The sequence below is a fragment of the Perissodus microlepis genome, chromosome 5, assembly GCF_051167445.1.
Source record: "Perissodus microlepis isolate ML-2025 ecotype Zambia chromosome 5, ASM5116744v1, whole genome shotgun sequence".
Classification (NCBI taxonomy): domain Eukaryota; kingdom Metazoa; phylum Chordata; class Actinopteri; order Cichliformes; family Cichlidae; genus Perissodus; species Perissodus microlepis.
The window spans coordinates 38,053,673-38,067,238 of NC_140465.1; the positions used below are offsets into that span (position 1 = coordinate 38,053,673).

A 13,566-nucleotide genomic window follows, 5' to 3' on the forward strand; every position below is an offset into this window, starting at 1 on the left:
TGTATTATTTTTTCTGCTCTGCTGTTCTCATTTAGTTTTAATGATGTATTGGCTGCCTTGGTGTATGATCATCTGGCTTTGCTATCTATCCGATCCTCTATGATGCCTCACAATGTCTCTTCGTCCTCCTTTCGGCATTTTCCACCCTCCTCCATCAGTTGGATCTTTCGTGGGCGTTTTCGCCACGGAGAAGGAGAGGGAGAAGAGGAGGTATTCAGGTAAAGCTCAGGCTTTACTGGCGGTGGGGTTCGGCTGGTAAGCGACGCCGAGCGTGCCTTGTCTCTTGAGCTCAGAGAAGCTCCATGGAGGGGGACTTGTTTTCCACGTCCCTGTTTGGATACGCTGGGCCCGGCTCTTTAAGACCGGCCTGCCTGAGGAGGGTTTATCCAGACTCTTCTGCCGGCTGGCTTTTTCTTCCCACGGTGAGCGGATTCTATGAGCGTGATGGTTCAAACCCTGAGTTTCTACGTCCTTTAACTCGAGCCTCCGCAAATACGGAGGCTTCTACTGAATATGGCGCTTTTTAACGCTCGATCTCTGTCTAATAAATCATTTTTGTTGAATGATTTTATATTATCTAAAAAACTGGATTTTTTATTCTTGACTGAGACATATGCTATTCTGCATGCTTTTAAACCGTTTAAAATTACAATTCATAGTTTTATATGTGAATTATATATGCTAAATTACTATTAAACAAATGACTGACTAAGTATTTTAGGCTTTAGTTTACTTCAGCCATATTCCATATAAATCAGGTATCATACAAAAGTAAAAATAGCTTCAAATACAGTCATGACAATAAAAGAATATGACTTTAAGGACTTAACAACATTACTTCAGTTACACCAACATCTCTGATACATTAGCACTAAGGGAACACTGAATGACCTGCTGGGTTTTGTCCATAAAACTACTCGTCTAAGATTACCACAAAGTAAAAGATCTCTCAGCAACATTATGCACTACTGCCCTCTATCAGATCAGCGAGCTGGGATGTTTTATTCTCAACATGAACCATGTTGAGAATACCCCACACAACAAACACATGCCTGCTCCTCTCGTTAGCTGAAATGAACTGCTGGCATATTGGTTTTACATCTATACTGTCCAGTCTCTCCTGGTGGACATGGCATCACATTATTCATGGTTACATACAATTTTAGACTGATGTGGACCAAGCCTAGCACCTACTTGCCAACCTTGAGACCTCAGAATTAGGGAGACATTCAAAGGGGGGGGGGGTATACATGTACATATATATACAAAAAACTTGAATCTTACAGTGTTTATTTATCAGATAAAATAAGTTAAATATCACCGTTATTATTGTCCGACCGGAAACAGGCCGGGGATGTCCAAATTCAGAGGCTGCGTCCACCTGAGGACCCGGCCTTTGTGGTCTAAGTGGGCCGGGGTTAGGGTTAGGGCCCACTTAGACCACAAAGGCCGGGTCCTCCGAAAGCCGGGTAGACCGGAAATGTGAAATTGGACGGTCTAGCCTTCAGAATTACGTCACCTGCCGTCTGCTCCTTGCTGTCTAAAATATAACCGGACGCTGGTGTAGATGGTTGAATAAACTGCTGTTTTCACACAGCAGTTTATTCAGCTGTGTGAGAACCCGGAGGAATCCTCCCGAGGGATTAATAAAGTTTTATTTAATCTAATTTAATCTAATAACTTTAATCTCAGCCAAAACGATTTACTCACCAACAAATAAAACACAACTAAAGCACTGAAAAAGGCCAAACAATAACATGTTTAAGTTATTTGACGTTTACACAGCTACATTCTCGCCTGAAAATGTGTTAAAAGTTTATTTTGCGACCCAGAAAGAGAAATAAGAGTAATATTAAAACTAAGTAGCTGCAGTAATAGTAGCCATTGTTGGAAACTGGAATTGGCTGGGCCAGTCTGGGATATGGTTTTCAGTTTTGTTGTCCGGGTGGAAAATCAGGAGAAATTGGGGGGAGAATGGTCGCCCCGGGAGATTTTCGGGAGGGGCACTGAAATTCGGGATTCCCTGGAAAAATCGGGAGTGTTGGCATGTATGGCCTAGCATAGCCTGTAACGTTATTGTGACGGACACATTATATGAGTGAACTTGACTTTAAGTGACTCACAGGTTTCTTTGAAAAACAATTTCTTATATCCAGGTTCTTCCTTTGCGCTGCCGTCCTCCTCCTCTCCTCGCAGCGCAGGTTTGCCGCTGCTGAAACTAAACAGAGCTCCCTGAAAGGCACAGCCAATTACATTGGCCATATTTGTCACATGACGTAGGACTCCAGTAGAGGACGTAATTTAACTCTTTCTGCTCCGCTGGGTGAATGAGACGCTGACAGATCGTTTTTTTCTTTCTATCAGGTTTGTTTTTCTTTACTCGAAGAGATCAAATTATTGGTGGGGACAATTCAATAATCACTGGATATTGGTGGGGACACGTCCCTTCCGTCTGTGCCAAATCTACGCCCTTGCCCTATTTTATCTCGTCCTGAACTGGAGATAGCTACACATGCATTTATTTCCTCACGCTTGGACTATAGTAACTCTTTGTTTATGTGTCTAAGCAAAGGTTCTCTGGATCGTCTGCAGGTTTTCCAAAATGCTGCAGCTACGCTGTTGACAAAATCCTCCAAGTATTCTCATGTGACACCATTGCTATCTCAGCACTTTGTGATTCTGTCTAGAAAGGTGCTATATAAAAACTGTAAATAAAATGTTATTATTATTTTATGGTGGGATCATCTGACCTCCTCCATAGATCTTTGTTTACAGAGCATTCCTGCCGTACCAGGTTGTGATGCAGCCAGACAGAATACTCTTGATGGTGCATTGATAGAAGCTGGTAAGTATTGTGGGGTCCAGAGTACAAACCTCCAAACCTCTTCAGCCGGCGCAGAAGGAAGTGCTCGCTGCTTTTATGATGACGTCCATGTGATGTGAGCAGCTCAGATCATATGAGCTTTGTCATCCTCTAACGAGTGACCTTTGAACTTTAGTTGCAGATTAACAGCCGAGTCTTGTCCCAAGGTGGCTCTTGTGTGTTGTGCCATGTATTTATGAGGTGGTTATTTGGTGTCTCCAGTGTAGAGGTCTGAGCACTCCTCGGTACACTGCACAGCTACACCACGTTGTGAAGTTTGTGTCTGAGTGTGTGGCTGGGTCTGAAGTACACTGGGATGTTGTGCTTGGAGTAGACTCTCCTGAGTTTGAGACGGCGTACTCTTTCCATTTCTGGGTTACCATGGCGATGAGTTCTGTCTGATGTGATATGGTGTGGGAGTGGCTTCTACAAGCATTTCATTGATGACGTCCACTGCCCACGTGTCAGGGTTCCTGGGTCGTTGACTCAGCGTTTTCAGTTTGTCTCATGTCCGGTTTATTCTCTGTTTTCACTCCCTGTTCTTTGTGCCAGCCTTTCCCTGTGTGTTAGTTCAATTATGTTCAGCTGTTCACTCACCAGTCTCCACCTACCTGCAAGTCCTGTGTTTGGGTCCTCTCTTCCTCTCATCCACACACACCCCTGACAGAATGACAAGACCTGTGCCACGAAGACATGTTTGTGACCCAGCGGACTCGGACCTTTTCGAGTAGCAGGAGGCAGTGCTTTCCCTTTGGGTGGAGAAGTTCCAGAGGAAACTGTTATTAATAATTGTTAATAATTTTACCTCCTCACTACGTATGACTCTGGATACTGTAGCTCCTGTGAAAACTAAGGTCTCAAATCAGAAGTACCTGACTGGTGGTATAATTCTCAAACACGTAGCCTAAAGCAGATGACTCGTAAGCTGGAGAGGAAATGGCGTGTCACAAATTTAGAAGATCATCATTTAGCCTGGAGAAATAGTTTGCTGCTTTATAAGAAAGCCCTCCGCAAAGCCAGAACATCTTACTATTCATCACTGATTGAAGAAAATAAGAACAACCCCAGGTTTCTCTTCAGCACTGTAGCCAGGCTGACAAACAGTCAGAGCTCTGTTGAGCCAACCATCCCTTTAACGTTAACTAGTAATGACTTCATGAACTTCTTCACAAATAAAATTTTTATCATTAGAGAAAAAATTACCAATAATCATCCCACAGATGTAATATTATCTACAGCTACTTTCAGTACCATTGATGTTAAGTTAGACTCTTTTTCTCCAATTGATCTTTCTGAGTTAACTTCAATAATTACTTCCTCCAAACCATCAACGTGTCTTTTAGACCCCATTCCTACAAAACTGCTCAAAGAAGTCCTGCCATTAATTAATGCTTCGATCTTAAATATGATCAACCTATCTCTAATAATCAGCTATGTACCACAGGCCTTCAAGCTGGCTGTAGTTAAACCTTTACTCAAAAAGCATCTCTAGACCCAGCAGTCTTAGCTAATTATAGGCCAATCTCCAACCTTGCTTTCATATCAAACGTCCTTGAAAGAGTAGTTGTCAAACAGCTAACAGATCATCTGCAGAGGAATGGCTTATTGGAAGAGTTTCAGTCAGGTTTCAGAGCTCATCACAGCACAGAAACAGCTTTAGTGAAGGTTACAAATGATCTTCTTATGGCCTCTGACAGTGGACTCATCTCTGTGCTTGTCCTGCTAGACCTCAGTGCTGCGTTCGATACTGTCGACCATAATATCCTATTAGAGCGATTAGAACATGCTGTAGGTATTACAGGTACTGTGCTGCAGTGGTTTGTATCATATCTATCTAATAGACTCCAGTTTGTGCATATAAATGGAGAGTCCCCTTCACACACTGAGGTTAATTATGGAGTTCCACAGGGTTCAGTGCTAGGACCAATTCTGTTTACACTATACATGCTTCCCTTAGGCAGCATCATTAGAAGACATAGCATACATTTACACTGCTATGCAGATGACACCCAGCTCTATCTGTCCATGAAGCCAGATAACACACACCAATGAGTTAAACTGCAGGACTGTCTTAAAGACATAAAGACCTGGATGGCCGCTAACTTTCTGCTTCTTAATTCAGATCAAACTGAGGTTATTGTACTCGGCCCTAAAAATCTTAGAAATATGGTATCTAAGCAGATTCTTACTCTGGATGGCATTACCTTGGCCTCCAGTAACACTGTGAGGAACCTTGGAGTCATTTTTGACCAGGACATGTCCTTCAACGCACATATTAAACAAATATGTAAGACTGCTTTCTTCCATTTGTGCAACATCTCTAAAGTTAGAAATATCCTGTCTCAGAGTGACGCTGAAAAACTAGTTCATGCATTTATTACTTCCAGGCTGGATGACTGTAATTCATTATTATCAGGAAGTCCAAAAAACTCCCTGAAAAGCCTTCAGTTAATCCAAAATGCTGCAGCAAGAGTCCTGACAGGGAGTAGAAAGAGAGAGCAGATTTCTCCTGTATTGGCTTCCCTTCATTGGCTTCCTGTTAAATCCAGAATTCAAAATCCTGCTCCTCACATACAAGGTCTTAAATTATCAGGCCCCATCTTATCTTAATGACCTTGTAGTACCATATCACCCTATTAGAGCACTTGGCTCTCGCTCTGCAGGCCTACTTGTTGTTCCTAGAGTATTTAAAAGTAGAATGGGAGGCAGAGCCTTCAGTTTTCAGGCCCCTCTTCTGTGGAACCAGCTTCCAGTTTGGATTCAGGAGACAGACACTATCTCTACTTTTAAGATTAGGCTTCAAACTTTCCTTTTTGCTAAAGCATATAGTTAGGGCTGGACCAGGTGACCCTGAATCCTCCCTTAGTTATGCTGCAATAGACGTAGGCTGCTGGGGGATTCCCATGATGCATTGAGTTTTTCCTTTCCAGTCACCTTTCTCACTCACTATGTGTTAATAGACCTCTCTGCACTGAATCATATCTGTTAACCTCTGTCTCTCTTCCACAGCATGTCTTTATCCTGTCTTCCTTCTCTCACCCCAACCAATCACAGCAGATGGCCCCGCCCCTCCCTGAGCCTGGTTCTGCTGGAGGTTTCTTCCTGTTAAAAGGGAGTTTTTCCTTCCCACTGTCGCCAAAGTGCTTGCTCATAGGGGGTCATATGATTGTTGGGTTTTTCTCTGTATCTATGAAGCGCCTTGAGGCGACTTTTGTTGTGATTTGGTGCTATATAAATAAAATTGAATTGAATTGAAAGAGAGCACATCTTCGAGGGGTTTTGCCTGGCTCTGGGCAGCCCTCGGAGACGCTGTGGTCCCCCACCTGCTGCCTCACCTGCATCGGAGCATTCACCGCGGAGAGTGGGCATCACTGGCCAAGCTTCGGCCGCTCGGTCTCTCGCTGCTCCGCTCCTCGCTCGCCCGCCAGCCACTTCATTCACTGGACCTTCAATCTCGCTGTGCCACGACGGCTCCACCTCCCACCTCGGCTCTACGGAGGCTCCCTTGCTCAGCAGTTTTTGTTCAGTGGAGACAAGGCTCATGCAGCCTTCGCGTTACCGGTTTGGAGCAGCAAGATCCGGTGGTGAGCTAAACTGACTTTTTTTCTCCTCACCACAACTCAGGGACTGCTCGCCAATGATCTAAATCAAAGACTGTATACTGTGATTACATTCTGGACTATCCAATTATTACTCATTATCATTCTGTTTCCAAAGAGACTGATCGGATTCAGCCTTCCCCTTCACCTGTTCTACCTGCTCAGTTAAAGCCTGCTAACGCTCAGCCTGTCCCAGCTCCTCGGGTGGCTAGGGCTCAGCGCGTCGCCGAACCTGTGCCAGGCCCTCGGGACGGTGCAGTTGATGCCCAGCCAACACCCATTTCCGTGCCAGCTCCCAGAGCGAGGGCAGCTGAACCTCAGTCCACTCCTACCCCCCTTCCTGTATCTTGGGTGGGGGTGACTGATGTCCAGCTAGCTCCCACACCTGTCCCAGCACCCAAGGTGAGGGCGGCCAGGATCTAACCTGACCTCCCTTGAGACTCAGCTGAGGCTCTCCAGGCATTGCCCTCGCGCTCTGGAGGATGGATTGGAAGAGCTAGCATGTTGACCTGCCCGTTCACCACCTCATCCACATCCTCATCCAGCTTTTCAGGCCCTAGCTCACTCCCTTAGTAAAGTAACTCCCTTATTAGCAGATCTGTTTCCATCTCATGTTCCCGGTTTATTGTCTCAGGCTGCAGCACTGTCACCATCCTCAGTTTGGTCACCTGTAGCTCAGTCTCCTGTCCTCCAGTCTGCAGTCCAGTCTCCTGCTGTTCAGCTTCCAAGTCAGTCTCCCAGTCCGTTTTTAGCTCTGTTCCCCAATCTGCAGTCACAGCACCCAGAGCCAGCTGTGAGCTCTCTCTCTCTCCTCAGCCAGAGGTTTCCACACCGCCTGATCAAGCGATTGCCACCGCCTCGTCCACATCGGGTTTGGCATCGGTGGCCACCTTCCAGGCCGCTGACTGACCTTCCTCGCCGTTACCGGCCACCAGGCCTGCTCAGTGGCCGCCGCCGCCTTCTTCGCGGCCAGCCTCCGCACCTGCTGAGTGGCCGCCGCCGCCTTCCGCCAGATCGACTCCAGCGTCACTGCTGGCCACGTGGCCGCCCACAAGATCGACTCCAATGTCATCGCTGGCCACACGGCCACCCACCAGGACTGATTCATTCTGGACTCTGTGTTCAGCTGTTCACTCACCAGTCTCCAATCACTCACTATTCAGCCGGTGTATTTAAGCCCTCAGTTTCAACCTGGTCATTGTCTTGTCATTGATGTTGTCGTTCCTGTGTGTGCCCTATGCTCAGTCAGCCATTCAGTCATTCAGCCAGTCTTTCAGTCGTCCAGTCAGCCATCTCATGTTCTGTTCATTTCTCCATTGTCTACAATAAATCACCAGTCTTCACCTACCTGCTATTCCTGCGTTTGGGTCCTCTCTTCCTCTCATCCACACACACCCCTGACACCACGGACTACACCTGTCATCGCTCACCTTCCACAGGAATGAAAAACTCTAACCCACCACATTATGCTCTCACACTCCAACAGAACGAACTCATCACCAACACCATCGCCATGTTGGTTAAAACTGGCTTCGTAATGATCCACCATTTTATGGCACAACTTGATTATTGATTGACTTTTTTTCACCTTTCAGGTTTAAGATCTTCTCCAACCAGTCAGCCCTTGAGTCTCTGGCGGTAAGTTTGTTTTCATCTTACAGTAATTGGTTCAATGAGACAGCAAGGAGACTGTTAAGGGTTCAAATATTGAGGAGGGATATAGGAGGAAATCCAAAATAACAACACTGATCCGGCCGGGTTAAGTCAAACGATGATTTTAATGAACACGCGCGTGGAGAGATGAACACTGTACGCAGACAGCATCGATCTCTCTCGAACAATACACAATCAGTTGTTTTATATCATCAGGGAAATTTATAACGCCCCCTCATGCGTCATCACATGCATAAGTTTCAAAACCACAATGACTTTTAACACGGTTTGAAAAAGCAACATCGCCTCGTCTCCATGCCAGGTGTCTTCCTGTCGCTGCCGGACGCTCGCTTATCGTCTGGACCATCAGGCACACATTCTGCAACAAACTGTCACTCATGCAGGCACAATTTTGCAGTCAGAAGCAAAATATAATTAAACTTTCACCTATAAATGAGTCCATCTACTGTGTGTGTGTGTGTGTGTGTGTGTGTGTGTGTGTGTGTGTGTGTGTTTGTGTCGACCTGAAATGCACTCAGTTTCACCTCTCACCTCACCAGCTAAACCTTGTAACCTTTCCACCAGACAGAAGGCCAGCACGTACAAAACTGAAACTATATGTGTAATATATCGAATAAATGTCTTAATCAAATGATACTACTTAAAACTTAATAAAAGAATATAAAAGAATAAAAGATAACAATGAATAACCTGGTTATTCAAATAGCCCCATCCAAACTGCTCCTCAAAGTAACTTACACTTAGACTCTGCTTTAGTTTCACTTTCACAAGCACGCTCTGCAAAAGCCTGCGCTTCCTGTCTACTTTGGCACAGAGTGTACTCAGAGTTAGGCCTTTCTTTTATAATGCAATATAATCTGCATATAAACATTTAAGATTATGAAAAGCATTCAAAAGCATTTAAGATTATAGATTTAACTCAACAGTTTAAAGTGGTTATAACTGCTCCTGTAATAAAGGCTGATTGGGTGCCAATATGTTTAAACATCTGAATGCAATATCAATGCTGTAGATTATGTTATTAATGCAATGATAATGATGATGACCATGAACAATAGCAGTAAAATATTTCTCTGATCTCCACAAGACACAAAACTACAGAACAAACACTTTCTCCCTGATTTTTACATGTTCTGACCAAAACATGAAGCATATACACCCTAAAACCTCTCTGTGTGTCTGCAGTTGATTCCTCTGCAGGCTCCTCTAAAGACGATGCTGCAGATGTCTGTAGTTCCACTGATCAACAGTAAGAACCTAATTCATCAATCAAAAAACTCACAGACCCTGAACACACCGTGACAGTGTCACTCTGTTTGTGTGTGCTCTCTTAGACTGGACAAAGAGAGGCGTTCGGATCCCGCTGGCTGATGGGATGGATTTCATTGAGGAGGTGGTTGAATATCATAACGTGAGTGTGGTTTTACCCTTCGACTATTTGAGGAGTTTTAGACTTTTTTCATATTTATGAAAATAAAACATAAAATTGATTTTGATTAGTTGTAACACATTGAGTGGATTGTGAAAAAAATTGAATAAATTTTCAAATATTTTGAATGCAAACCTGTTGTGTAAATAGATGCACATCGAAAGTGCTTTTATGGAAAATTTGTCCTCAAAAATGCACTGACAAACACAGAGTACACGTGAAGTGATGATGAGCGGGTCCTGATGTTACTAAGAAACAAAAGGAAGAAACAGAGAATCTGGGTCATCCGATTCCTCGGAATAGGCAACAGAATGTCCTGGATTGATCCAGGAGTTTTCGGTCATATTTCAGGATGTCAGTCGGGCAGTTTGAGCTCTTGTTCTCGAGTTGGGACCACAACTGAGGTGGCAGATAAATCATTTCAGTGAGCCGACTGACCCCGAAGAGCATCTAGCTGTGTGTGTCTGAGGTTAAATAGAATTATTTTACTGTTCCTATGTCACTGGATATTCAGTACTGGTGAACATTTTGACCCACGAGTGCACTTGTTACCAAATGCAGTGGTGATCCTTCTCCGTATTATTGTAGGGTCTTTACCTCAGAATATAAAACGCTTCGAGGCGACTGTTGTTGTGATTTAAATAAGATAAATGACCTGATATGACATTTCTGTGTGTGAACCTCTGGATCTGCTGGATTTTCTCATCTTTAACTGTTGAACATCACTTGTGAGGACTTTAATTCCTTCGACAACTTTAGCACTGAGATGTTTGTGGTTTACTCACAGAAGCGTTTCAGGACTTGGACTCTTTCTTCTTCTGGGATGGAACAGTTTGTGAGCTTAGGACTGCTGTCTTACTGAATCTCTTAAGTTCAGTCCTCAGATGTTCTGGAGTTGATGCTCCGCAGCTGTAATTCAGAATTTGTTTTCTGCTCAGTGATGGTGAGCTGTGAGACCTCGGGAACTTTTCCAAAGTCTTAAATGATCCAACACACTCTGGAGGAACTGAGAACAACCCAACTTCTTCAAACTGCTGATTAGTTCTTTTCTAGCTCTGCATTCAGGACAGATACTCTCCCAAACAGGAAAATCCTGTGACTGATGTAAGTGCACTCTGATTGGTGCACCTCTGCCAACTGCCATATTAAAGAAAAAACAAAAACATACCTCAGAGATGTAAGATTGGTGCATTTGTTACAGGCCTTCGATAGGGTCCGTTTTTAAGCTGTTTTTTTTAACAGAAAACCAGAGACAGGAGACATGAGTTGCATTCGGTCTGCAGGCTCTTCCTTGTCTGATTTATTAACAGAATTAAACAGCGTTCTTTTCTTTTCATTTAGACACACACATTTCTCTTTTAACATCAAAAACACATTCAATCAGGTTCATAGGTTAAACCCTTTTGGTTACCTTGCTTTCTCGCAAGAATAAACTTACTCATATACAATTATTATTTTGTATGGTTTTTTACAATAAATCTGTAACCAAATTCTACTGCTGTTAAGCATCAATAATATCTCTATGCAGTACCATTAACACTGCAATTAACCTGCTTATATTCCATTATACATTCTTTATATTTTAACAGATTCAAACAATATATTACATTTGTAAATAATAAACAAAAATATTCTACCATTGCTCACAAACAGTTTACAATTGTCCACAAACAGTATACATCAGACTATTTACATTTGACACATAATAACTGGGTAGGTTGGAATAATCTTAATCAACTGTAACTTCCAATAATGTCAGTATAAAAGAAATGTGTCTAAGAGCTGCATTTGTCATAAAATAAAACAGGTAATAAGACCAGTTACCTCTTTAGAATACAAGTGAAATGGCGGATTCCCATTACAAATGGCGGTAAGGTTAGCTTTATCTCAATCTGTGAAAACACACTCTCTCACAACATTCGCGGTCTTTAAATTAAGACAGAAAAAGGTTTCTTGCTTTTATGTGTGCGTTGCAGTTAGCAAACTTGGGCTACTAACCTGTTTTTTTAACAGAAAAGCAGAGATAGGAGACATGAGTTGCATTCGGTCTGCAGGCTCTTCCTCGTCTGAGGCATAGGAGCGTTGCAACGGCCTATCGCGTTCACCACTACCTCCCCCTTGTGGCCATGCCACGCAATTACATTCTCCATAACTCTAAATGAAAAGTGCAATACCACCATCAAAAAAACAATTTACAAAAAAATTACAATTGTGACCATACACTTGTGGGCGTCACACATTTTTTATAATAAAGTCTTGTATTATCATTTTATTTGTTTTAGGCTTTCTTTTTTTTAAAGTCAGATTTATGCAGAAATAAACTCAGTGCTGCCCCCTGGCTGACAGGAGCTGTTCCATCTCTGCAGGGTTTCATCGTGATCGGAGCAAATCTTCACTTCAGCAAAGGGCTGAGAGAAATGGTGGTAGGAAGCTCAGAGATGGAGCAACAGACTGCCAACTCCACCGCCACCACCAGCACTGCCTAAATGTTCATACGCAGGGTTTACATAGATCTACAATTAATGTGAATATATACAACACATCATTAAAAGGATGAGTATATGATGAACAGATCAGAAAAGAACTGACAGCAGCACAGTGAGCCTTACACCTTACAATGAGTCCAAACTAACAAGGTTACAGTTAAAGACACTATTACTCCTCACAGTTTAATGTATTATTCGTAGATTATCTTCAAGATTACAGGTAATTATAGTTCAGACAGTGTTGTTCACCATAGGTCACATGCACGCTGACGCTGTGGAGGTCAAACAATATAAATACGAAGGACTGAATCAAACATGAAGGGAAACACTTGTATCCATGACAACACTGTCCTTTTGTTAGTTTATTCTAAAGAACTGACGTTCTGCCCGAGAACATCAATTTATATTTCATGTTCTCTCTAAAGCCTCTCACTTCATGTTGATTCATGTTGTTTCTATTTACACCTGAATGTCAGGTAGCTGGAAGCCTCCTCATTGGCTCAGTTTACACATGAAACACGATTCATCACTGTCAAGCCGATCGGGGAGAAAATGCTTCGCTGTCTGATGTACTTAGATGTCTTTGACCTGATGAATCTTTCGCTTTTTGTCTCATTAGGAAGTGTAAACAGGTTAAAACTACATGATAATACTGGAAACCACTCAGGAGATTTTATCTTTCATCTGTGCTGTTGCTGGCAAACCTGTCTCACCTGTACTTACCTGAACATTAAAGATTATGGACCTGTTCAAAATAAACTGAAAGCTAAACCTGAGACCTGTCAGCAGTTTATTTTTGATTATTGTAGGGTCTACCTTACAATATAAAGCGCCTCTAGGTGAGTTGTTTTGAATTGGAGCAGTATAAATAAAATTGAATTGAACTGAATTAAAACTTCCGCTCATAAAAAACAGCTGCCATTCCGTCATTACGGTGTGTTCACACTGAACGCGACAGACACGACCAAAACGTGCCAGACGCCCCTAGCTTGACGCGTGCACATTCGCACCTCAACGTGTGTCCAACGCGAATTATTCGTGGAAATGTGGGAGGAAGTAGTGCCAGATGGTATGTTTGCAAGATGGCAGCTGTTGATCTAGCATTTGAATAGAGAGTCTCCCTTCTCTATTTACTGTGGAGAGCAGAGCAGCGGCGTAAAGGACGTCCTCTCCGTACCTGGGTCCATCATGTCCTCCACAAGCGTGAGCAGTTTGGTGAGTTTCACCACTTGCTCCAGGAGCTGCGCCTGGATGACGGCTGCTTTCAGCGATACCATCGTCTTTCCCTCGCCCAGTTTGAGGAGCTGCTGTCCCGCGGCGGTCCAAGCATCGCCCGCCTAGACAACAACTACAGGCGCTCAATCCCACCTGCAGAGCGCCTGTCCATCTGCTTGAGGTTAGTAAAAGTGTTTAATACGGTAGTCCTTTATTATTACCTGTGTTAATATATGCCAAACCATCCGTTTATACACTGCTAACATGGATGTGGTATGCTATCAGTGTTTACTGATAGCA

At 43.4% G+C, this 13,566-nt stretch overlaps 1 protein-coding gene across 2 annotated transcripts in view; it reads left to right on the forward strand.

Moving 5' to 3' along the window:
- Nucleotides 1–12,827, forward strand: part of pltp (phospholipid transfer protein) — a 46,093-nt gene extending 33,266 nt beyond the window's left edge. For both annotated transcript variants that reach the window (XM_084929718.1, XM_084929719.1), the window contains 4 exons: nucleotides 8,058–8,100; nucleotides 9,322–9,385; nucleotides 9,471–9,547; nucleotides 11,932–12,827. In XM_084929718.1, coding sequence (XP_084785844.1) covers nucleotides 8,058–8,100; nucleotides 9,322–9,385; nucleotides 9,471–9,547; nucleotides 11,932–12,051 — 304 coding nt within the window. In that variant the 3' untranslated portion in view covers nucleotides 12,052–12,827. The remainder of the gene's footprint in view (nucleotides 1–8,057; nucleotides 8,101–9,321; nucleotides 9,386–9,470; nucleotides 9,548–11,931) is intronic.
- The last annotated feature ends 739 nt before the right edge of the window (nucleotides 12,828–13,566 follow it).